Genomic DNA, 24,842 nt, shown 5'->3' with positions numbered 1-24,842 from the left:
GTGGTGGTGGTGATATAAAAAAATCATGTTACAACTTAGGGGACTTTTTTTTTCTTTCCCTCAAAGAGCTGGGTATATTTCTCTCAGTTCCAGAAGTTTCTCTTTCTGTGGTTTGGTTAAACTTAGGATGATTTTGAAAGATATGACTTGAGGCTAGTATTCATCAATACTAGCTGCAAGTTATTAAGTGTCTACTATTGTAGTCTACCATTGTTCAAAGCCTCAGAGGTTGGATGACTCAGTCATTTGCATATAGAAATAGACCTCAGAGGGACAGGGACTTTGCTCAAGGTTAGCCAGAACCACAGGGCACAAACCCCAGGACTGTATGACCACAAAGCATAGCACAATCCCCAAGCAAACCATAAAGAGGACTTTTATCTTCACAAGTATTTGCCACCTATCAACTGCACACTTACTGCTTTGCTCCCTTAGAATGGCTCTCCTACACGAGAGCAAGGACTCTCACTCATCACTTTAACTCTAGCTCTCAATTGGTACTCAATAAATATTTGTAGGGCAAACGAATGCACCTAATGAATGAGCACTTCCATGTGTTAGGCTCTCTGCAAGCCACTGTGACAGGAAGTGAACAGGAGAGAGGGATGCTTACATGAGAAGACCAGAATCCAGAGAGACTTGCAGTTCCCAGCACAGACAAAATTTTCTGGGCATGCCCTTGCAGCAAGCACAGGGATGCTTGAGGACAACATGATCCCCTTGTTTCCATCTCTGCCATGAGTGACCCTGGCCCTGTGCAGCACCATCCTTGTGAGTGTGGCATCGTGTATGTTTCTGTAGAAAGCATGTCCTGCTGTCACAGGGGTTATGGCGCACTGAGGATAAATGGCAGGATGAGTTTTCTTTTAGCCACATCTTATTCTTCTACACTTATTTTACTGTATGTGAATGGATGTCTTGCTCAGACGTATGTCTGTGCAGTGAGCCTTCAACATCATTTGTGTGTGTATTGTGTGAGTGTGGGAGCATGCACACCATGATGCATACATGTGGAGGTCAGACGAGAATCCCCTTGAGGGTCTGTCCTCACCTTCACCTGTTTGAGGCAAGGCCTCTTGTTTTTTCCACTGTGTCTGATCACTGACCCATGAGCTGCCAGGGAGTCTTGTGTTATAGACAAGGGCATTACCACAACTGACTCTTAGGTTCTGAGGAATCAAAGTTGTGTCCTGACTCTTGCACAACAAGTACTTTAGCCACTGAGCTTTAGGTTTTTTGAGACAGGGTCTCACTATATAGCTCTGGCTGTCCTGGGATTATTTAAGTAGACCACGCTGGCTTCCAGTTCACAGAGATCCACCTCTCTCTGCCCCGACATCAACCCCCAAGTGCTGGGTTAAAGGCATCGGCTGTAACATCTGCCCCCATTCTTAAATGCCACATCTTCCCAGCCTGGTCTCTGGAGCATGCTGGGGCGTGTGCTGCTAGAACCAGGAAATAGCCCTCCAGCTGCCACCCTGGCCTTCCAGGAGGTCAACAGTGTGGAAGGAGTGTCTCCCACAGAGAAGGCAGACTTCCCGCCTGCCTGGGGCAGAGAATTCCATGCAGCCCTGCAAATCTAGAGCCCCCCACTTTGCTCTGCACTCCTCTCCCTGAGCGGCATCCCATATTGAGCAGGCCTGAGATAGGTGGTTACTGAGAGCGGCAGCTCTTCCTCTAACACAGATGTCACACCCAGATCTGGTGAGGACAGTGGAGACATGTCAGTATCTGGTCTTCAGTCCTGAGTGGATTTTCCACTCCAGGGTTACTTTGGTAGCAAAAAATCTCATCTCTGGCCAGCTAGATTCTAGGGACTCCTGGGCCTGCTCCCTCTCACTGTATATTTGTGCTTAGGAAACATAAATGTTTTAAAGTTTACACTTTAGAAAAAAACACATACTTACTACATATACCCATAGTAGGCCCCCCTCATTCGGCTGACATTTTTTTCCCTTTGGCTAGTTATTAGGATTCTGGTTTGTTCTGTTCAATGCCCAGTGCAAGTGGTGCCTAAAAGAGAGAACTGGGTCCACACCCCAAGTCTATACCTGAACAAGTGACTAGATACAGAGAAACAAGACTTCCGGCTGATTGTCACTCTAGCCTACTCTCCCCACACACATGTGCACATGTACACATTTATCCGGAAGGACAAATGCCCATGGCTTCTTTAGTGGGGAAATCTGCGGAGGTGGAAAGTGATGCTTAGCCACACTCTGTTATTAGGGAAAGGGTTTACACTGGAGAAATTAGATGCCTGTGCTTCCTCCATCCCCTAAGGGGCTATCCTGTGCTTCCCCAGTTGCCTGAGAATGCCAGCTCCCTGCATTGATGTCAGACCTTGGCTAGCCGTTTCCTGATTGAGGTAGTCCACAGGAGACCCAACGGACCTCATTTGACCTTTATGCTCCTTCTGACCAGAGACACTTAGTGAGGAACCAAAAGAACCAAGCAAGCTCAGACTCTAGCCAAACCAAAGGAAAGTATAGGCTGGAGGTCCTCCCTTAAGCACCTCGAGCCGAGGCCCTGTGAGGGGCATGCAGGCCCTGGGCTGCTGGCAGGACTGAGTCAGAAGTGGATATTTATAGTGGGGTGACCTTTCTTCCTCTCCCATGGGTTTAGGGTTTCTGGGTCCTCTCTTCATGCTCAGGGAAGAGGAGGAGGTGGCAAATCAGAGTTTGTGAGGGAGGGGCTTCAAGCAGTGCTCAGTTCTTATCCACTGAGCTAGCTTGCTACTGTTGGCTGAGCCAAATCCTTGCTTTTAGTGAGGCTACAGTGGACAAAGTTGGAGCAATGCTTTGGGCATGTGGGGGGAGGGGAAGAGCGCCAGGAGAGAAACCCCAAAGTATCACATGGGGCAGCTAGTGTAAAAGCCCAAGGCCCACAAAGTAGACATAAAACTTCCAACCCCTCTATCCCCAGGATCCTGCACAGGGGTGGCTTTGGGTTGGTCTTGGGTAAGGGAAGGGAGGAATCTTGTAAAAGTCTTTAAATACCAAAAAAAGAGTTTGGGCAAATAAATACTAAATAGCATCAGCTGTGTCCCTGGGAAATCTCTCTCAGGAAGTGAGGGGAACAGACAGAGCTGGAGGGTGGCCTGGTGGGTGAGTGGAAGTATGGTAACTGGTAGTATTCAAAAGAGGAAAGGCATCCATGATTGCTCCTGATGCAATGTGAAGTAAATAATAAACTCTTTCAGCCAGAGATGGAGGGGCTTAAGAGCTAAATGTAGCCCTGAAGGAATCCTGGGGCTGGGTCCTCAGACAACTCCATCTCCATGTTGGAAACTTTACCTTGACAGCAGGGCATGTGGGAACATGAAGGGAGGATAAATCCCAGGGAGGGGGCCTCCTGGGCTCTAACAATCTGCTGCTTCTCCTTAAGCAGCCAAGGTCTGGGACACTATGGGCTCCCCTGCAGCCCTACCCTGGAGTCTGCTGACCTTTCAGGGAGAGAGAGGAAGCAAAGACAGGCATCGAGTGAGTTAGTGGTGTCCTGGGCCATGTTCGGCAGCGTGTGCAGAGATTTCACGTTTATTCTGTAGCACAGGGGATCTTGCATGCTAGGCAAGCCCTCTCAGGGAGCCATACTCCAGCCTAGAGACTCGTTAGAGCAAGGTAAGCAACCCCTCTGGTGGGCATTTCTCCTTTCTGTAGCTGCTTGTATTACAAATGCTAATTACGTTCCCCCAAAGCTGTTTGCACAAGAGGGTTTGCAGGTACCTTCTAGGGACCTGCCCCCAGCTGGTTCTGATTGGTAAATAAAGATGCCAGCAGCTAATAGGGGTAGAGAAACAGGAAAGCACCCTGGGCTCTGGGCCTAGAAAGCAGGGCTCAGAGACTGTACAATGGGTCAGGAGCAGCCAAGATGGTAACTCAGAATTACTGACGGGAGGTAAATGGTGTGGAGGCTAGGCAATTACCCAGCTATTGTGCTGCATGGGACATACTAAAATACAAGTGTGTGTGTGTTTGTGTGTGTGTGTGTGTGTGTGTGTGTCTTTCATTTGAGAACATAAACCATTGAGGCGGGCAGTGACACCGTCGCCGGGATTTATTAATTAATAATTAATTCAACACTTTTCCACTCCTGATTTTGAAAAAAACAAATCTCATTTTCATTGGCCACCAAACCCATTCAGGTCTAAATTTTAGGAAAACACTCAAACGAGGAAAGTAAGAACAATCTCTGAGAGCCACAAAGCTGCCTCAGCAGGTGAAGGCCCTGGCTGTTGGGCCTCATTACCCAAGCTCCATCCCCCAGCCTCAGTTCTCTCACAAGCTGTCCTCTGATTTCCACACACATAACGTGGCACAAGTGCCTCCCCCTGTAAATAAATAAGAAAATATAATTTTAAAAGAACACAATCATCAACTCTGATGCCTTCTCTCCTTTTATCAATGGCATGCTGTTCTTTAAAATGCCTGGCTACTCCTACCCCATTTATTGCCTGATATAACTCTCCCCTTAAATCTTCTCCTTACGGGGCTGGTGAAATGGCTCAACGGGTAAGAGCACCGACTGCTCTTCAGAAGGTCATGAGTTCAAATCCCAGCAACCACATGGTGGCTCACAACCACCCTTAAGGAATTCTGACGCCCTCTTCTGGTGCGTCTGAAGACAGCTACAGTGTACTTACATATAATAAATAAATAAATCTAAAAAAAAAAAAAAAAAAAAAATCTTCTCCTTACCAAGTCCACTGTCCTAAGACATCTAGCGGGCTCTGCTAGGTCAACCTCAGGCTATGCCCAGCCGTACTGCATCAGCGTACCTCCCTGGAGGTTACCTGCAGTGCACTTTTCTTCAGGAACTGGAAAACATTTTGTATGGCCTCATGAATCAAGATGCAATTTTCAAAGCTTCCATACATTGTCCAAAGCTTGCCCTCATCGCTGTATCCAAATGCAATGGAAGAACAGTTTCTCTGGGCTCACAGTCTGAGGAGATATAACCCGTCAGAGCCTGGAAGGCCTAAGTGAGGTGACTGCTCACATGGCGGTGCTTGGCTCACTTCCTCTTTTTATTTTTTCCCTTTCTATCAGCCTGAGATCCAAGGCCATGCCAGGGTCCCTAAAATTCAGGATAGTTCTTCCCTCCTCAAGTAAATGCCCCTGGAAACACCCTCACAGACATGCCCAGACATGTGTCTCTGGGAGATTCTAAATCTAGTCAGGTTGACAGACTAACCGTCACACTGTAGAGGTTCTCTCCTGCCCACTCCTGCCATGTTCTAACGTTCTTGGCCAATTATTTACATCTTAGTAGTCTCACTATGTTCAAGCCTCTAGATAAGAGACATGTGGAGGCCAAGGGCCAAGTCTTTCAAGACTGAAGTGACTCAAGCTTAATATCCCTGTGGTCTACCCTTGGGTATACCGTCTTACAAATAGTTCTTAGCTCCTGAGCATGTGAATCTCATCTCATCTCATCTCAATCTTTTGATTGAGAAGCAGCCAATAGGAGAACACCGGATTACAGGATCTAGTCCATGCCATGAACAAAACGCAATCTATGTGCACTTCCATGAAAAAGGAAGGCACAGGGTGCTCTGTAAAATCTTTGTCTTGCTCTATCACGAGAAATTTTACATCATTTGCATCATTGTGGAGTGTGCTGATGGGGTCGGGGTGGCACGAACTTGGGAGGCTAAGGCGAGATGAACAGAAGTCCGAGGGCAGTTAGGCTAACTAGACCCTGTTGAGATAAAGAAAGGAGGAGAGAGGGAGGGAAACTAGGTCAAAGGTGGACACATTGGGGCCACTTCCTAGTGGGGTAATCAGAATATAAACTCAAAATCAGATTATCTGTGTCCCCCCCAGTGAGCTTTATGTAAGAGAATTACATTTGTGCCAAGCATGGTGGCTCATGCCTTTACTCCCAGCACTCAGAGGTAAATGCAGGTGGATCTCTGTGAGTTTGAGGCCAACCTTTTCAGTAGTAGTTCGTTCCAGGACAGCCAGGGCTACTTACAAAAACCGTATTGTTTTCGAGGGGTGGATATTTTTAGACTGGTGTGTATATGTCACTGAATGTGTACAGGTGACCTTGGAAGCAAGAAGAGTGTGTCAGAGCTCTTGGAACTAGAGTTACAGGTCATTGTGAGTTGCTGAACATGGATACTGGGAACCAGACTCAAGTCCTCTAGAAGAGTAGCAAGCCCTCATAATCTCTGGGACCCACTCCATGTGTAGTCAGTGAGAGCTTGGACATGTAAGAGTGACTGGGTCTTGGAGATCTACCTGCTCCAGGTCCTAGAAATAAAGACTCACCATTCCCTTTCTCCCTGCCTTGTCCCCTTGACCTACAGGGTGAGGCTGCCTGTCAACTTCTTTAAATTTCAGTTCCGGAACGTGGAATACAGTTCCGGGAGGAACAAGACCTTTCTCTGCTATGTGGTGGAAGCGCAGAGCAAGGGAGGCCAAGTGCAGGCATCACAGGGCTACCTGGAGGATGAACATGCGGGTGCCCACGCCGAGGAGGCTTTCTTTAACACCATCCTGCCAGCTTTCGACCCGGCCCTGAAGTACAATGTCACCTGGTATGTGTCCTCCAGCCCCTGTGCAGCCTGCGCTGATCGAATTCTCAAAACCCTCAGCAAGACCAAGAACCTGCGTCTGCTCATCCAGGTGAGCCGGCTCTTCATGTGGGAGGAGCCAGAGGTCCAGGCCGCTCTGAAGAAGCTGAAGGAGGCCGGCTGCAAACTGCGCATCATGAAACCCCAGGACTTCGAGTACATCTGGCAGAATTTTGTGGAGCAAGAAGAGGGTGAATCCAAGGCCTTTGAGCCCTGGGAGGACATTCAGGAGAACTTCCTATACTACGAGGAGAAGCTGGCAGACATCCTGAAGTAGGCCCCAGAGCTCAAGCCTTCCGTGAGTTTCCCTGATGCCCAGGCACTGTCTCTGTATTACCTGTTTACTTGAGTAGAAACACATGGCGGTCAGGTAGGAAGAAATGCAGTTCTCATGGGCTGCATTTGTATGAATTGGTTGTAGAAACATTCTAGAACATTGTTTCATTTCCCCTTTCCCCTGAATCCCTCTACCTAAACCCAAGTCTTGGAGTTGGAGCTGGTTCAGCCATTAAAAGCGCTGGCTGCTCTAAAGTTTGATTCCCAGCACCCACACTGAGCAGCTCACAGGGACTTAACACTTCTGGATTCCAGACACTAGAGTGCACTTGCTCATATCCACACACAGATGTACACAAATATAAAGTAAGGGCTGGACAGATGCACACTGGTTAAGAACACTGGTTATGAACACTGGTTATTCTTGCAGAGGGCCTAGGTTGATTCCTAGCATCCACATGGTGGCTTAGGACAGCCCAAACTCCAGAGGCTCCAAGAACCTCCCTGTTGGATGCTTTCTAGGTCCCTACTCCCAAAGTCACCACCTCCGTTCTTCTGTAATTGAGGGTTTTCATTCTTTTTTTTCTTGGTTTTTCGAGACAGGGTTTCTCTGTATAGCTCTGGCTGTCCTGGAACTCACTCTGTAGACCAGGCTGGCCTCAAACTCAGAAATCCGCCTGCCTCTGCCTCCCAAGCGCTGGGATTAAAGGCGTGTGCCACCACCGCCCGGCGAGGGTTTTCACTCTTGAGGGGAATTTCTCTTTTCACCTTTTTTCTTTCATTTTTTATTTTTTAATTATATTGTGGGTATCTTGCTTGCATGTATTTTTGTGTTCCTTGTGCATGCCTTGTACCCAAGGCGGCCAGAGGTGGGTAGATCCCCCCTGGAACTGGAGTTCCAGGGAATTGTGAGGCATGTGGTGCTGAGGATCAAACCCAGCTCGTTGGGAGGAGAGACCAGCACTTGTAAGCTCTGACCCATCCTCCAGCCCCATATTCTACTCTCAGTTGAACCAGACCCACTCTCCTGCTTTCTTTGAGTGATTATTATGTGGATGCATAAAGCTAGGACATCCTTACCGGGAGTCGTGATGAGGACTAACTCGTGGGGAATCAAACTCCATCAGGTGAGAGTAGTGAGCTACTTTTACCATAGTGTCTAAAGAGTTAAAAGGTGTTTATAACTAAAACAGCAGCTTAGAAGTAGTCTCCTACAGATGTCAAGAGGTGATAGGAGAGCTGGAAATAAAGATGAGCTGTTTAGGCAAATAATTAGGACACAATTAAGGCCAATTTGGCCTCTTGCTGAGGGTAAATTAGACTCTCACAGAAACAGGCCAATTATCCTCAGGAAAGAGGGTAAAAGATCCTTCACTATCTTTTGAATTTGGTCTGATCTAGTTTGCTCCAGCAGAACTGCTGCGACTCAGCCCTTCTCCAAGGCCAGAGTTACTGATCAGAATCTCGCAGTGATGGCGAAGGCTCCTCACTGCACTCCTACCTGAGTTTAATTTTGGAACAACTCCCGTATTCATAAAACATGGACACAGCATGCATCCATGAAGATCATCCAAGTTGTGTTTGATGTTTCTCGCTTCCACTAACCTTAAGAGAAGACACAGCTTCGCAGACACGTTCTGGAAATCTGATGTTCCGGACCTGCATGTTGGCAGGTGTTTGCTATTAGGCATGCACATGGGGTGCCCAGATGTCTCAGGCTGAGCATCTTCCTGTCCAAGCAGACACACGCTCAATCTAGTCTTCTTAGCGAAAGGACAGAGCAGAGACTTGAGACTTGGTGTAGGTAGGTTCACACCATAGAGTAACACAGGACACTCGGTCATGGCAGCACTAAGGAAGGACTCAAGGATGATCCCTGAAAATCCAGAACTTGCTTTTCAAATTCCTCAGAGATGTTTGTTGGTGTAAGCACCACTAGCCAGCACAAAACTCACCAGAATGGCGGCTGCTGACTTAATTTTACCCTGACGTGTTTCCTTTTGCAGTCTTCAAGGGGGAGAGGGATTTGGTGCTGTGTGACTATATTCCCAGCCCTCCAGAGACAGAGGCAGGAGGATTACCAGTTAGCAGCTATCTTGGGTTATACCAAGTCTCAGGCTAACCTAAGCTACCTAATGAGACCTTTTCTCAAAAATAAAACAAGAGTCAAAATTAAACAAAAAACCCAAGAGTAGGGGTTGTGGCTGTAGTTCAGCAGTAGAATGTTTACAAAACACAAAGTTTTGTGAAATGCTTGTCTAGCATGCATACATACTGGATTCAATTTCCAGCTCTGATAATAAGAATAATAAAATAATCTGAGTATGGCAGTCTGTGTCCATGTTCCCAGCACCAAGAGGTGACCTGAAGAGAATGGGAAGAGTTCATAGGCCAGCCTGGGCTACATACCCTATCTCAAAAACAAAACAAAAAACCTCCCCTACAAAAATCACATTCTTTTAATGAGATTATGTTTATTTTTTTATTTGTGTGTGGAAGGGGCACATGTCAAGGCACACACATGGAGGTCAGAGGACAACTTACCAGAGTTGGATCTCTGATTCTGCCATGTGAGCTCTGGGAATGGAACTCAGGTGTCAAGCTTCACTCCTTAACCAACTGAGCGATCTCTCCAGCCCCTTTGAAGACTTTTACAGGTCACTTCTGCCAGCTATCAAACTAGCAAGTCTTCAGGGATTTATTTTTTCATTAAAGTTGTGAATTTCAACGATGATTAAAGTTTTAAATTTGGGATCACTGGGAGTTTTAACTGATACTCAGTAAATAATTCAGTATGAGGGGAAAGTACATGTCTAAGTCAGCTTATTTTAAAATAGAACATTTTGGGCCAGGGCCTCACCTAGTAAAGGTGCTCACCACCAATCTTGAAGACCCGAGTTCCATCTATGGGACCCACATACATAGTGAAAAGAGAAGACTGATCCCCAAAGTTATTCTTCAACCTTCAAACCTACACTCCATCCCTTATACACATAAATAAATGTAATTTTAAAAAGAATTTAACTCCTTTTTGGGTTACAGATACAACCAGAATTCTTGAACCCATTAGCACACTTCTTCTGGCATATCTGTGGGTCTTCTAAGTTCCTGAGGGAAGGTCAAATGTAAGCCAAAAAAGCCATGACAGAGTCTAAATGCCCCTAAAGAACAGCTAGTCCTTCTTAACGTTCACTAAAAAGCAAGTACTTTTAAAATACAATTTGCCTATCTCTTATTTTTATCTTTGCTTTAAGAAAGACTAGCAGACTAGCCCAGGAGAAGCAGAGATAGACAGATCTGAGTTCAAGGCTCACCTGCCCTGTGTAGTAAGTTCTGGACCACACAAAGCTACAAAAGCAGAGTATTTGTACTATATATTTAATAAAGAGAACAGAATCCAAACAGATCTCTGGGGTTGTGGTAACCACACCAAATGAAGGAAACAGTGCCAACACCAGCTCACCCAGGAAGCCCAGGAAGTCCTGGAGGAGACATGAAGAGGCTCTAGTCATCTCAGGACTGGTTGCTGGGGGTTAGTAAGGCTCTCAGTAACTTGCTGTTTCCCATGAAGGTCTGCCTGCTGCCACTCAGAGCAATGACCCGGATGGCATCAGGACATGCCTGGCTTCCTGATTCTACTTGGAGGTGGACATCTGACACCAACCAATTGCATTGGACAAGACCCTCAGAGAACTCTAACACACCTTAGGCCATCATTCAATCAACCATGCCTTTTGTAATATGGCTATTGGAAGAAGGAAAATGAAGACAAGAAAAACAACAGTATGTGATGTGGGGCAGCAGATACCTAGGGGTGGAGGGTCTTATTGCCTCTCCAGGGGTGCTGCCTGAAACAAAGATCCTCAGAATCACACTACCTTTGAAATATTTCTAGAAAAGTGTTTTGAATTGAGCTGACTTTTTTAAAAAGACAAAATAGCAACATCAATAAAGGAAATAGGTGGATTTTTTTGTGGCCTGTTCTTTTAAGAAAGTGGGACATGGGAAAGTTCCCATGGACAATGAATGGATAATTAGGTGCAGGGATATTGTAGGCTAAGAACCAAGCCATAACATTAGGAAGAAAAAGCCAGTTCTTGACAGTGAAGAACTCACTCTCCCGGGCTCACTTCTCACCATGGTCCTGACCTGAAAATATCTCCTCTTGAGGGGGAAGGAGATGGCAATGGCTCAGTGTATAAGCTCTTGCTTCAAGCATGAGAACCAGGCTCTGGATCACCAGAACTCACATGGAGCAGGATGTAAAAATATGAGTCTGTTCTCTTAGCACAAGATGAAGGCTGGAGAACCCCTGGAGATATATGGGCTAGCCAGCATGGTATACCCAAGGGCAACCAGGAGACTGATTCACATAAGGTAGAGGTGTGAGGCAGCAGAGTTCCGGGTTGGCCAGCAGGTTGAATATGCAAGGCCCTCATTCCATGCTCGGCACTACTGAACAATGAAAGAAAGAAAAAAACGTGCTCCTGGGATCGTTTGTAAAGGAGAGCTTTTCCTTCCCTTTCAAGATAACATGGTGGGGGAAACACAAGGCTCATGGAACTTTATGAGATACTCACATCACAACAGCCAAGCAATAAGGAACTTTCTGCTCCCTAAAGAGGGTGTCAAAAGTAACAGTTAAATGTTCAGACACACCGTGAGACTCTTGGAAATGATGATAGGAGGTGGCAGGGGTCACTTCTCAAAGGGCTTGTCTGAGTCCGCTGCAGAAGTGGAACCACACTCCAGTCTGGGTGTTGGGGTGTCAGCCAGACTAACTGGGGAGGTGTCCATTTTATTATCAGTTCTCCTTTTCTCAGGCTTCAAGTGTGAGAAGTCGCCAGAATTTGACCCAAAGGCACTTAATTCCATTCCCACCAAGGTCTAGAATGTCACAATCAGGCTCCCTGACAAAAATTAACTATTAACTATAATCCCCTTAAAAGCAAACGGGCCTAGAGAGCTACTGAACTGAGCAAGCGTTCAGATGTCCCCGTAGAGGCTGAAGTGGAGGTTGGTGTAGGAACAGTCTTCGTGGGAGAGAAGGAATATAAAGATTTCCCAGAGTGCAATACAGTCATCTGCCCATCACCTACTCTCATCATCTGCTTCATGTATTTTAGACATTTTCTCCCTACAGTTTTAGAGACACAGGTTCCAATGAAAGCTTTGGACTCCTTCCACAGCACCACGTAGAACTTATCTGCATTTCTTGGACCCGCCCTGCCGGCAGGCTGCAATATGCTAAGAACACGTCTCACATACCAAGATCACATCACCGGGCTCTCCTGGTGTCTCCACAGCCCCTTCTAACTTAGTTATTTTTACACTGGAAGAATCACCCATTCCTGACCCACCAGCCTCCACGCTAGAGTACAGACTGTGGTACGTCTGGCTGTGTTAACTTGCACTACCTACCACTGTGGGGTAGGGAGAATTCTTAGTTGTCCCAGTAGCTCTAATAACAGAACACTGACTGACTAAATCCATGGGCTTTATCTTCCCACCATAAACATGCTGCTTGTCCTTAGTTTCAGAAGAGGAACCAAGAATTACTGTAGTTCTCATGAAATTCCAACTAGTTGCATGTCACAATCTCCTAGGGTAGGGAAAACACAAGCCTGGAACCTGCCCTTGCCTCTGAGTCTTTAGTGTTACTTTGCTGGCCTCCTGATTGAGTCCGTGCAGTCTCTCCAGCTACGCAGCAGACAGTAAAGAGCCCACAAGCACTCTAACCGCACCTTGTACCCAGGTGGACGGTCCTGTCCACACTTCCTCTTACCTTGTTGCTCTTCCCAGGGAACCCTGGCTCTTCAAAATTAAGTCACAGGTTTAGCCTGTCCCCAAGATCCAGAATACAGACACTCACATGTGCAAAACTCAGTGAACACAAGGGAAGTTTATTGTTCCACTCTCGACACATTGCAATGTCCTAACTAAAAACCACAACCCTTTCCTATGGTGATTTTTGATGAGACTAACACCAAGTGCACAAACACAAAATTGTTAAAAAAAATCTCAAAAGTTTACCCTTCCCACAATTTCTCTTCAAAAGAAAGAGAATTAGAAACTATGCTGCCACCCAGTGGCCAGCCAAACAGATCCAGTAGTGGCTAAGCAAAGCAGGCCCTAAAACAGCTTACCTGGTTTCTGCCTAGTGGCAGACCTCAGCCTCCTGCTTGGGTGCAGTGCCCTCCCTGTCCTCTTAGAGTACAGAAAACCACATCTGGCCTGAGAGACTCCCTCAGACTGTCCTCTGCCCATTCTGAGGTCCTACAGCTGCTTAGTCTACAGCTTTGTAGAGATGACACAAAAGACCATGGGCTCATTCCAAGATCTTCACGTGTTCAGAGTGTGTACACAGTAATTTTGATGTCTGTTGACTCAAACACCTCTTCAAGAATTGCAGATACATTTTCCCACTGCAGACGATCCAGACCACATCCAATCCTGAGAACAGAAGAAAACCCCATCTTTTCTTGGTTTGTCAGTTAGGATGGAGTGTGCAAACAGGCCCTCACTGGTTATGATGAAAGCACCCAGGAGCCTGCTCCCCCTCCCTCTTCCTTTGGGCTCTAACCGAAGCAGTTACCCAGGCTCACACGCATAGGAAGCCAGGATGAAGAATCTCCAAGTCGATTCTTGTAAAGCCACTTAAGACAGTTAGTTCTTAGGCAGCCATCACATCACTTTGCTTTCCAATTATTTCTAATTATTTCATTCTTTAACACGAGGCGACTAGCCTAGTTACTCTTTCAATGAAAACTGACTTGAGTGGGCAGGAAAATGTCGTATGTTTAAAACATACTTGAAATAACAGAATGTTAGGGAGCAAGCAAAGGTGGGAGGACCTTAGAAAGGAAGTCAGAGTGGAATGTCTGCAGACCCTGCTAGCTGTGGACCATGAGTGAGGTCTTTGCAACCAGACGGCCAACTCTACCACCTGACACTTTCCTTCTAATATGACACCGTACTGATCCTCAACAGCCCTAGGGACAAAGGGGAAGCTTAAAACTGCCAAGTTCACATGATAGCAGGACAATCAAGTTCCCGAAAAGTGACTTTTTAAAAAAAAAGTTTCTGATACATAAGCCATGAGTATATTGAATAAGGGATGACGGGCTGGAGAGAGGCCTCTGGCTGCTCTTCCAGAGGACCAGGGCTTCAAATTGCAGCATCCACATGACAGCTCACAATGCCTGTAACTCTGGTTCCAGGGATCCAACACCCTCACCCAGGCAAAACACTGATGCACATTAAAAAAATAAAATGTCATGGTCACACTGAAAGTCACTTGAGCTTTGGTCAGTACTGACTGAAAGCTACTAGGGTAACAAAAAGAGAAGGGGTATAGCCCAGGTCCTTGAGAGGAACAAAGGATCACCTGAGACCAATGTCACTTGAGTCCTCAAGGGGACACCGAGGACACCCTGACTGCTACCAAGGAACCACAAGCAGACATGCAGCATAAAAGCAGAGGTCAGTGACAACTTTCCTAACACCAAAGTCAATTTCAGGACATCGGAAGTAGCCTGGGAGGAAGTGCAGCTGCTCGTCTCCATTCTGAGATCCCGCTGCTTCAAACACAAGGGCAAGAATTCAACACGGGCACTCCCCTCAGAGGAGCTGAGGCAGGTGTGTGCCTTCTACTACTTAACTGATTCATTCAGTTAAGCTAGAGCACACACATGCTGCGGCAGCACAGCCACTTAGTGGGGAGCTCTGACAAGCAGGGACCTGTTTACATCCACACTCGAGACTTGACCTGGAAGTTAGAGATTAATCTTCACCAATCAATTCGGGATTCCCTTGCCTGGGCATGGAGAGGTCAGTGACACCATTCTTCAAACAATGGGACTTCATGGCCTCTAGACTCTTCTGTAGGTTCTCATACGTTGGTTTGTGTGAAGCCCGTTTCTTTGTAATCTGAACACAAAAGAAAGGATTCCAATTCTCATTAGCTCCATCTTCCAATATAGCAGTCAACAAAGAAGTGATCAGACTCCTCTACATCCTGAAAATTCCAAGAACACAGCTTTATAGACTAATTCACCCAATTCATCCAAACAGGGATGGCAACATCCTCCAGCCGCAGGAAAACCCATCAGTGACTAAGAAACAGGAAAGCTGAACCCACTGCCATGTTTAAGCAAGATCACAGGTGACGCCCTCGTACAGCCTGAGCAGCCCCCTTCAAAGTCTGTTCATTTAGAAATTACACTCCTTTGCTTTTTGTTTCCCTACAAAAGCAGCAGCAAGAGATAGTTCTTCTAACTGAAAATCAGTCTTGGCTTTTAAGGCCCCACTTGGCAGGTTAGTGTGTTGCCCAAGTATTTGCTTGTTGTGGTTTGTCTCTAAATCACCCCACACCAACTGTAAGGAAGGCGTGCCTCTTCTGGGATCAAAGACAGGGTAAAAGATAGAGAATCCCACATTTCCTGAAGCAGGCAGGAGAGGAACAGGACATTTAGTGGCTCATAACAAGGAAGATTAAAAGCCCTCAGGAAAATCTCTCTTGAGATAGGGTTTCCTTCCACTATGACTACGAAATAGCAGTGGATCACCCTAAGGTTTGTCACTCTTAGACCACAGACCCACAGAGGACAGTACAGTGGTCTCACTATGGAGCTGGGGCAGCCTGGTATACCTGCCTCAGTGCTCCAAGCAGCCAGCACCTCTGGAGCTCAGCTGATGTACACCTGGGAGCTGTTCGGCAGGCTTCGCTGCCTAGGATGGAGCATCATGACCAATACAGAGTCTATCTACTTGCCAATCTACACAGTATGAAGATTTGGTCCCACCTTACCAAGTAATATATATATCGCCCATCTCTCTTCAGAACAGCCACTTCTCCCGACTTCTTCTCTAAAAAAAAGTTATAAAAATAGTAAAAAGGAAAAAAGAATGTCTATTTCTACTTATGATAGAACAATTTTTATAGGCCTAACCATATTTACCCCAATTTCTAATGCACTGTGATCTGCCCACTTATGTCTTAAAATTCTATTAGAATGGACCACTATTCAAAAGTTGTCAAACATGTTTGTTTATTCAACAAGATTTCTCTGTGTGTGTGTGTGTATGTGTGTGTGTACAGGTAGGCACAGAGACTAGAGGTCAATACTGAGTGCTTTCTCAACTACTTTCCATCTAATTATTGAAAGTATTTACTTTTATTATTTTACAATTATGTTCATGTATGCATATGTGCACAAGTACAGGTGGCTGTGGAAGCCAGAGCCATCAGATCCCCTGGAACCAGAGTTAAAGGCAATTGTGATACTCCATGTGGACGTTAAGAATCAAATTTGGATCTTTTTCAAAAGCTTTTAACCACTGAGCCATCTTTCTAGCATCCCCACCCCATCTAATGTTTTGTTTTCTCCTCTTCTTCTTCTTCTTCTTCTTCTTCTTCTTCTTCTTCTTCTTCTTCTTCTTCTTCTTCTTCTTCTTCTTCTTCTTCTTCTTCTTCTCCTCCTCTTCCTCCTCCTCCTCCTCCTCTTCTTCTTCTTCTTCTTCTTCTTCTTCTTCTATTTTTTCGAGCCAGGGTCTATCACTGAAACTGGAGCTCCCTGAATCAGCTATACCGGCTGGCCACTGAGCTCCAAAGATCCACCTACCTCTATCTCCCCAGGATTGGGAGCAAACATATTTGTACCTAGCTTTACAAAAAAATAAAATAAAATCAAACACATGGGTTCTGAAGATCAAAGTTCCACCTTCATGGTTGTTCAGCAAACACTTTATAGACTGAATCACGCCTCCATTCCAATAGTAACCTTTCCACAGTGTTGTATTAAACATTATAAGGAAAAAAACATTATAAAGAACACTCCCCCAACTTACCAAATTTACACTAACCCAATTTACCAAATGTCTTAGTCAGGGTTTCTATTCTTGCACAAACATCATGACCATGAAGCAAGTTGGGGAGGAAAGGGTTTATTCAGCTTACACTTCCACATTGCTGTTCATCACCAAAGGAAGTCAGGACTGGAACTCAAGCAGGTCAGGAAGCAGGAGCTGATGCAGAGGCCATGGAGGGATGTTCCTTACTGGCTTGCTTCCCTGGCTTGCTCAGCCTGCTCTCTTATAGAACCCAAGACTTCCAGCCCAGGGAGGATGGCACCACCCACAAGGAGCAATTGAGAAAATGCCCAACAGCTGGATCTCATGGAGGCACTCCCCCAACTGAAACTCCCTTCTCTGTGATAACTCCAGCCTGTGTCAAGTTGACAAACAAAACCAGCCAGTACACCAAAACAATGAATTCACAACTCAATTAATTGGTATACAAGCTACTCGCCTAGATTGGGCAGATCTACCACTACACTACTCTACTCCCATCTATAAGATTCCATATGGCTTGCGATTTCTCCAAGCCACATGCTTCAGCTCTATCTTCCTTCCACCTTGTCCTCCTCAATCAAGGTCGTCTTCTCCAGTCTCCCCACCCCAACCCCGTAAGCCCCCCCCCCCACCAAACTTTTCAGCTCCACCTTCCCTCCTGCTGCCCAATCATCGGCCTTAGCCTTTATTTGAAAAGTTAAGGTGGAGAGAAGGTTCACAAGGCACCTGTGTATGTGATTCACTCCAGGTCTGCAGTACTTTCCAGGAGAGGAGAATTAGCATCATAATACAAGACCAGGGCTATCTACAACAGCACCCCACCCCCAACTTCTTTATGTAGCCGGCTCTCCTAGAACTTGCTCAGTAGACCAGGCTGACCTTGAACTTACAGAGATCTGCCTGCCTCTGCCTTGTGACTGCTAGGATTAGAGGTGTGTGCAGCCACACAATGCTGAGAAACATTTAAGGTCCTTAGTTATTACATTATCTATTCAAAAACAGTGCCATCATTTGTTTTTGTTATTGTTGGTGTGTTTGTTTGATTGTTTCCTCAAGATAGGGTTTCTCTGAGTAACAGCCCTGGCTGGTCTAGAACTCACTTTGTAAACCAGGCTGGACTCGAACTAACAGAGATCCACCTTCCTATATCTCCTAAGTGTTGGGATTAAATTAAGGGCATGCACCACCACCATCCAACTTAAAGTCATCATTTTAAATAACTGTAATCAAAAGCAGTAAGCTGCTTTTGTCTGGGTCTAGAGTCACAACAAATGGTACATATTCTTAGAAGTCTGGAGAAGTAGCTAGTTTGAAGAGGGATGGGGCGGAACTGTAGTCTGAGATTATTTCAGAAGCTCCAGACTGTAATACATATTTCTGATTTAAAGTCATTGGCAGAAAGTGATGGAGAGGTCTGTAAAGTGGTTTCCAATCTATGCTTTATAGGTCTAAGTACATAGCCCTGGCTAGCCTAGAACTCCTTATGGAGAACAAGCTTGTCTTAAACTCAGTGTGATCCATCCCCTCTATCTCAATTGCGGGATCAAAGTGTCTGCTACCACTTCTAGTCCAAACCACACTTTGAAGAGTAAGTTGAGAAAGCCTGATGTAGTGGCTCACGCCTTGTAATGTCTTTATTCGGGAGACTAAGCCAGGAGGACTGATTAGAGGTTAAGACAAACTTAAAGTTACATAGCAAGAACCAGGCCAGCCTAGGCTACACAATGAGACTCTGCTTCAAAGAAAGAACAGAATAATATTTTGTACAGGATCTTGACCTCCAAAGCCCATGGAACTTGATAAGCCCTTCAGTTAACCAAAGTTTAGAAGTGAAATATTTTGGAAGAAAAAAATTTGAGGGTTTGGGGAGATGAGCTAATCAGTGAAGTACATACATAAGGATCCTGGTGTAATCCCTAGCATCCACAGATAACCTGATGTCAGGTACACACTGAATAGTGGAACACACAGGAGAATGCCTGGGACTAACTCAATGGGGCTAAATGGACAAACTCTATGGTTTTTGTTGTTGTTGTTGTTTGTTTGTTTGTTTTTTCGAGACAGGGTTTCTCTGTGTAGCCTTGGCTGTCCTGGAACCCACTCTGTAGACCAGGCTGGCCTCTAACTCAGAAATCCGCCTGCCTCTGCCTCCCAAGTGCTGGGATTAAAGGCGTAAGCCACCACTGCCCGGCCCAAACTCTATGTTATTAAGAGATGCTCTCTCAAAAAAAAAAAAAAAAAAAAAAAAAAAAAAAAAAAAAAAAAAAAGAAAAGAAAAGAAAAAGAAAAAAAAAGGTGGAGAACAAAGACAGATGGTGCCAAAGACAGATGGTGCCAACCTCTGGCCTCCTTACATGTATGTATCTGCACGTTGCAAATTCATACACAAAAAAAGGGGAAGAGTGGAAATTTTGATAACAACTCTGACTTGGTGTGGTAAGGACCCACACCAGAGGCCAATCTTGAGGAAGTTAAACTACAGCAGCAGCAGCAACAACAAAAAACCCTTAACAGTTAAAAACAGTCACTAGAAATCTCTTTGATTGTACATGTACACAGAGTGTAATGGAAAACCAAACCAGGCTTCAGGCAGCATCAAATAGGCTACGATGCTCTCAAAAACTCACGTTGACTTAACAGTTCCTGCATCCCTCCAAATCTCTTCTTGAAGAGAACAGCTACTCCAGCACCCATTCGACAATCCTCACTGATACAATGGGCTAGAGAGTCTGTTTTGGGACATTCGAAAAGATCTCCTTTCACATAAGTGATCTAAAATGTGCAAAGGAAAAAAAAAGGTTAAAACCAGAAAACTATTTCTCCTTTCAGATCTTCAAAAGAGCCCCACCCCCACCGCTTCAACCCTGCTTCTCTGAGTTAAAGACAACCCTTCCCATTTTTTTTTTTTTTTTTTTTTTTTTTTTTTTTTTTTTTGTTTGTTTGTTTTTTGAGACAGGGTTTCTCTGTGTAGCCCTGGCTGTCCTGGAACTCACTCTGTAGACCAGGCTGGCCTCGAACTCAGAAATCCGCCTGCCTCTGCCTCCCAAGTGCTGGAATTAAAGGCGTGCTCCACCACCGCCCGGTGTAAACCTTCCCATCTTAAGGAGTTAACCACGATATTTTAAATTATTTGTAAAAGGAAATGATGGATGATTATTATCTGCCTAGGATTGTATTAGCCTTTTCTAAAACAGCTATAGAGAAACAAACAGGGAGGGGTAAGAACCCAATTATTGGTTTAATTAAAAAGTGTTTCACGCTTTTGACCTCAATTATTCTTAATTTCACTTCACCGATAAATTTAATAGCTGTTACGCACTCGACTTCCTTCCGTATCTTCATTAAGGCAGCTGGCCATGTTACCGAGTCGCTATTTCCAGAATTTAAGAGTTCCTTCTGCTAACGAAAAGGAAAAGCAAGTAAAAAACGCTCAGGCAGCCTGAACATAGCGTGTTCAGATCACCCTGACAACCCACTTAGTTTTCCCCACCTCCTTAAGGTATTATTTCTGAATGTGAGTTCACTCAGCCTCTAAGTAGCAACACAAAACAGCTTTCCAGGAGCTGAAGCAAAGGCACACCTCCTTACTTCAAGCCTTCTCCTAGCAGGGTAGGTTTAGGACAGTTCAGTGTTTTCCCAGAGATTATGGCTTAGAATGGGAAAGACTTGTCCACAGGCACACTGAGCGGCAATCAGAGAACAGCTTCTCAGGATTCCTGGAGGTGGAGGAAGGAAAAGTCTGAAAAGACTTCCCAGTCTCTCCTCCCACCCTAAGGAGGGCAACCCTGGGATCCCGTAGAAAAGTGGATGCTAGGGTCATCCTTCACCTGCAAAGGAATCGGCCGTCAGCTGGCCCTCCTCCACACAGGGAAGGGTTCGAGGTGAAACCCTGGTAGATGGGGTGCAACAAGAAGAGTCCCGACACAGAACAAATCCCGCCACAGCCTTTTGAGTGTACGCACTCAAGATGGCCGCCCCCACCCCTTAACGGGGCGGAAATGAGCCTCTCTAGCTAGGTAGCGGTGCCCGTTCTCTATAGTTAAGGCTTCAGAATTTCCGGCGGTAAATTCCGTAGTCGCCTGCTACCGCTCAGGCATGCGTACCGAGCTGCCGACCCCGACTAGAGAAGAGCGCTTGCGCATTTGGACCCGGGGCGGGGGGGGGGGGGGGGGGGGGGGGGGGGTCCCATTGGACGCTTAGAAATAGGTGGGCAGTTTAAAAGAAAAAAAAAGGGGGGGTGTGTTAGCGCCTGCGTAGTGTACCATTCGGGGAGAAGTTTAAGAAGAAGCGTGCGGAGCTTGTGAAAGGCGCCTGCGTAGGTCTCTGGCGGGAGGCGGTGTCAAATCCAGGAAGTGGGTGTGGCCTCTGGAACGCCTGCGCAGTGCTCCTTCTAGGGGGCGGGGCCGGGTTGACCGGGGTTATGGGGCGTGGTCTCGAAGGCGCTTGCGCGAAGGCGGTTGGAGGGAGGCCCGATTCCCCTTTGTTCAGATTCGCCATTTTGCGAGGCAGCGGCAGTGGCGGCGGCGGCGGCGGCTGGAGCCTCTGATTGGGTTTCGGGGTCCGGTACTGGAGCCAATCAGCGCGGGCAGCGAACCGGGGGAGCGAGGCACGGTGAGTATGAGGAGCCAATATCCAGCGGCCCAGAGCCGGCCCCAGCGCCCCGATTGGCGGGTCTCGCTGACCACTCAGGAGAGGCCCAGGCGTCCGTCGAGCCCGGGAGTCGAGCCGAGACTGCCCGAGCTGGGTAGCCAGCAGCCCCGGCTCTGAGTTTGTGGAGGCTCACAAGGGCCGTCCAGCGTTGGGATGGCGCCTTGGAGCCAGGCTTTTCGGGATCTGGATCGTCTCCGGGTGCTGGTGGCGGATGCGCCGCTGGTCCCCAATCCTCGGTCCCGGGAGGTCAGGTGGCTGACCTCCCAGCCACGGGTCGTGGCGGTTTCCCCACGTCGTTCCAGCCTCATCCTACGGCCTGTTCTTGTGTCCCCGCATTCCGGGCCCCGACGAGGCCCGTGTGTCCTGAGCTCTGCACAGTTGGGACTACAGATGCGGAGCGAGGCCAGGCGGAGACGCGCGGCGCGGCCTCCCAAGATCCACCCCGGGGCCGTTGGCCCGCCCGCCGCGCCCCTCCTCTCCGCCCGCCACCGGGACTCCCGGGCTAGCGCCGTTACCACCCCTTTCTGGCTCGTCATTTCCTCCCCGCTCAGTCTGCGGTGCCGGCACACCTCCGTGCTGGAGCCCTACCAAGCGCCCTTCCTCTTTTTGCTCAGTGTCTAGGTATTTGAAACGTTGTGGTTGTAGAACTGTTACAGCTTGTGCATTCTTAATGATTGGGGGCACACATCTCGCAGTTCCTAATATCCCTGCCTCCTCCCTTGATCTTTCTTGGATGCTCTCTGTTGTTTGTTTGTTTGTTTGTTTGTTTGTTTTCCTTTAATCTTAGACACGCTTAGATTTCTTTCCCCCTTCGGGAGACAGGAAGTCTTCCAAGGGCTGCTAGCTATTAGTCTTTGGTGGGCATCACCCAAGTGCTGCAAGGGGGAGTGGATGGGGATAGGAGCCGTGCCTGCTCGGTGGAGATTGACTGGTAGTGTTTCGTAGGGATCTTATCCAGTACCGAGAAGTGCTGTTTGCACGAGGAAGCCTGTTTTCGTCGCCACCCTTTTGATTGGGTGTTGGAGGATAATGTCCTCAGAGAGGAAAGACTAAAAAGAATAACGGCCATAGAGAGTGCGGTTGGACGCTGAGAGGGTCAGTAGTCCTGAGTTTAGGCGGGAAAGTCCAGTTTCCCTTTGCCGGTCTTACAAAGGAATTTTTTGAAAACAGTTTTGTCTGGAGGTTAAAAGTTATCTAGAGTGGACTTCTTCCCTTACCTCGGAGGATGGCTGCTGACCTGAGTATCTACCCCATACTAATAGCTGATTTTTTTTTTAAAGGAAGAAAAGGAGATTTTTAACTTGGATGAGGGAAATTGTTTTTTACTCAGGTGAGGCCGGGAGCCGATTTTTCTGTGTGTGGTTTCTTAAGTCACATTTGCTGAACTCATACTTGTCTAATTCACATGGCGCCCTTTCCTAGTGCGGTCCTTGGTTGTCCCCCAAACTCCATTCACTGTATTTCCCATTAGGACTCTAATAAACATTTTTGTTCCTTTTTAGACTTAAAAACTCCTTTGAAATGAAGTTAGAATCTTGTTTTATTATTTAATTCGTGATTTAAGTCATTAGTGGAGAAAAGGAGCGAATTTGGAGCCTTCAGAGGTCCTAGCCTGGTGTTTGCTTGTGATTGTCAAGTCTGATGCACTGTGGGTGATCATATGCTTATTGTAATAGCATTTCTGGGCATTTCAGCGTTTTAATGTCTTCAGATTACCTTTCTAAGTGCTGGCCAACTGCTTCTGTGCCATGTAAATGAGCAGGTAATGCTATGGAAGAGAATGCCTCAGAGGCCAGAATAAATCCATTCTAATTCATATTCATTCATAGTCTCATTTTTAAAAACACATTGACAAGTTTGTGGAAGAGCTAGACAGACTAAATCCAGCTGGCTCAATTCTGTCATTAAAGTTGGGCAGAGAAAGCTTGAGGAAAGGAAGTGTGTCAGGTTGTGCCACAGTTCTGCACTGAGTTGATGGAGGAAGGAGCACTTGGCTGCACTGGAACCAAAAGCAGGCATCATGAACAGCCTGAGGGCTTTCCTCCAAACACTGTCACTCCCTTATCAATGCAGAATGACTGCTGGATTTGAAGCTGCCTCTGTTTTTACCCTTCAAAGCTCAGTAGGTGTCAATGGCCCAAGAGAGTGGAGCATTTGTATCAGCAGGATAAATGAGTCAGATCCAAATGTTCCTTACAGCTATTCTAGCCCTCTTGCCCACTTCAAGCTCCATTCAGCATTTAACCTGAGATGATGCAGATTTAGGAAATTTAGCCAAGAAAGTTGTATAGGAAAGAGTCTTAGCTAGTGAAAGTGTTGAAATACAGAAGATGTTAATGTCTTTTTAAACATTAAAATGTAATCATTGTATAGCTGCATATTTTGGTGAGTTTTTAAAGCTCTCCTGTACAGCCCCCACTTGAAGAAAAGGGTGAGACCTTTGGTCATAGATCTAGCTCATCTGTTCAGTCCCTCCATCTCCCTTCCTCCAGCTCTAGGGATTCCAATTTGTTTTCTTTCTAGGCTGCTGTTATCAGTTTCTTATCATGGGACCATGCTTGTTTATACTGTAGCCCTAGTTTGTTAGTCTAGAGACAGATACATTGTTAGACACAAGGTAAAATTTGGAAACATTGGGTAGACTATGGTAATGCAGAATTTTAATCCCAGCACTCAGAAGGCAGAGTCAGGTGGACTTCAGAGTTTGAGGGCAGCCTGAACCACCTGTCACCACCCTCAAGCCCCCCCCCCCCCCAAGAGAAACATTGGTTTCCCTGGTGGAGCCACATAGTTTGGCTGATTTACCATATTGAACCTGGAGTCTCAAGAACCAGCTCAGTCAGCTGGCTCAAAAATGCTGGTGTAAAAAATCTGCAAACTTGGGCTGGAGAGATGGCTCAGTGGTTAAGAGCACTGACTGCTCTTCCAGAGGTCCTGAGTTCAATTCCCAGCAACCACATGGTGGTTCACAACTATCTGTAACAGGATCCGATGCCCTCTTCTGGTGTGTCTGAAAACAGCTACAGTGTACTCATATACATGAAATGAATAAATCTTAAAAAAAAAAATCTGCAAACTTAGCCAGCTTTTCAGCTGCTGGGATTAATATTCAGAATATAGAAAGAGCTCAGAAATTACAAACAAAATAACCTAAGTAGTAAATAAGCAAATAGATTAGACAGTTCTCAAAAGAATACAAATGACCTGTAGATGTATTTAAAAATAACATACTGAGACATCAGGAAAATGCAGATCCAAACTATACTGTAATTCCTTCTCACAGCAACTAAAATAGTTGTCATCAAGAAAAGAAAGTGTGCTGGGAAGGGTGGGAATAGCTCTTAAACATCATGGGTTGGAATATAAGTCAGTTCTGCCACTAAGGAGTGTATGGAAATTGGTGTGTTAGTCATGGTTCTCCAGGAATAGAACAGAGACTGACGTGTGTGTGTGTGTGTGTGTGTGTGTGTGTGTGTGTGTGTGT

The 24,842-nt window shown here is 46.3% G+C and overlaps 3 protein-coding genes across 20 annotated transcripts in view; 2 read left to right on the top strand and 1 right to left on the bottom strand.

Moving 5' to 3' along the window:
* The window catches only part of Apobec2 (apolipoprotein B mRNA editing enzyme catalytic subunit 2), a 14,446-nt gene extending 3,624 nt beyond the window's left edge, over positions 1-10,822 (top strand). Inside the window, exons 2-3 of the mRNA XM_031346632.1 lie at positions 6,314-6,878; positions 10,428-10,822. Of these exons, the coding sequence (XP_031202492.1) occupies positions 6,314-6,857 (544 nt within the window). The 3' untranslated portion in view covers positions 6,858-6,878; positions 10,428-10,822. The remainder of the gene's footprint in view (positions 1-6,313; positions 6,879-10,427) is intronic.
* A 1,917-nt stretch (positions 10,823-12,739) lies between these two features.
* Oard1 (O-acyl-ADP-ribose deacylase 1) lies at positions 12,740-21,080 on the bottom strand. 11 transcript variants are annotated; one of them, XM_031346637.1, is made up of 7 exons: positions 20,971-21,080; positions 20,297-20,424; positions 20,028-20,107; positions 19,336-19,480; positions 15,666-15,724; positions 14,673-14,785; positions 12,740-13,309 (listed from the first exon to the last, which is right to left on the bottom strand). In XM_031346637.1, the coding sequence occupies exons 3-7, from the start codon at positions 20,064-20,066 to the stop codon at positions 13,207-13,209; spliced, it is 459 nt and encodes a 152-aa protein (XP_031202497.1). In that variant the 5' UTR covers positions 20,067-20,107; positions 20,297-20,424; positions 20,971-21,080; the 3' UTR covers positions 12,740-13,206. The 11 variants fall into 11 exon arrangements, with proteins under 11 accessions (XP_031202497.1, XP_031202499.1, XP_031202498.1 ...); XM_031346639.1 differs by lacking the exon at positions 20,971-21,080 and adding an exon at positions 20,536-20,845 and having other exon boundaries at positions 20,028-20,104; positions 20,199-20,424; XM_031346638.1 differs by lacking the exon at positions 20,971-21,080 and adding an exon at positions 20,536-20,845 and having other exon boundaries at positions 20,289-20,424.
* Positions 21,081-21,185: 105 nt separating this feature from the next.
* The window catches only part of Nfya (nuclear transcription factor Y subunit alpha), a 22,997-nt gene continuing 19,340 nt past the window's right edge, over positions 21,186-24,842 (top strand). For 4 of the 8 annotated variants that reach the window (XM_031346631.1, XM_031346630.1, XM_031346626.1 and 1 more), the window contains exon 1: positions 21,187-21,319. The gene's annotated coding sequence lies outside the window, so the exon portion shown is untranslated. Of the gene's footprint in view, positions 21,320-21,875; positions 21,980-24,842 lie in introns of those variants that run through there. The other 4 variants (XM_031346628.1, XM_031346627.1, XM_031346629.1 and 1 more) reach the window with 2 other exon arrangements.

The sequence above is a fragment of the Mastomys coucha genome, unplaced genomic scaffold, assembly GCF_008632895.1.
Source record: "Mastomys coucha isolate ucsf_1 unplaced genomic scaffold, UCSF_Mcou_1 pScaffold3, whole genome shotgun sequence".
In the NCBI taxonomy this organism is placed as follows: domain Eukaryota; kingdom Metazoa; phylum Chordata; class Mammalia; order Rodentia; family Muridae; genus Mastomys; species Mastomys coucha.
Note: the sequence above shows the minus strand (reverse complement) of the source record. Positions and strands in the feature narration are given on the sequence as shown.

Coding starts and splice junctions, on each gene's coding strand:
- Oard1 (XM_031346637.1), bottom strand. CDS start 20,066: ATGGCCAGCTGCCTTAATGAAGATACGGAAGGAAGTCGA. Junction 15,725..19,335: donor GCAGGAACTGTTAAGTCAAC/GTGAGTTTTTGA, acceptor ACTTTTTTTTAG/AGAAGAAGTCGGGAGAAGTG. Junction 13,310..14,672: donor ACTGACCTCTCCATGCCCAG/GCAAGGGAATCC, acceptor TTCTGTTCTCAG/GATTGGATGTGGTCTGGATC.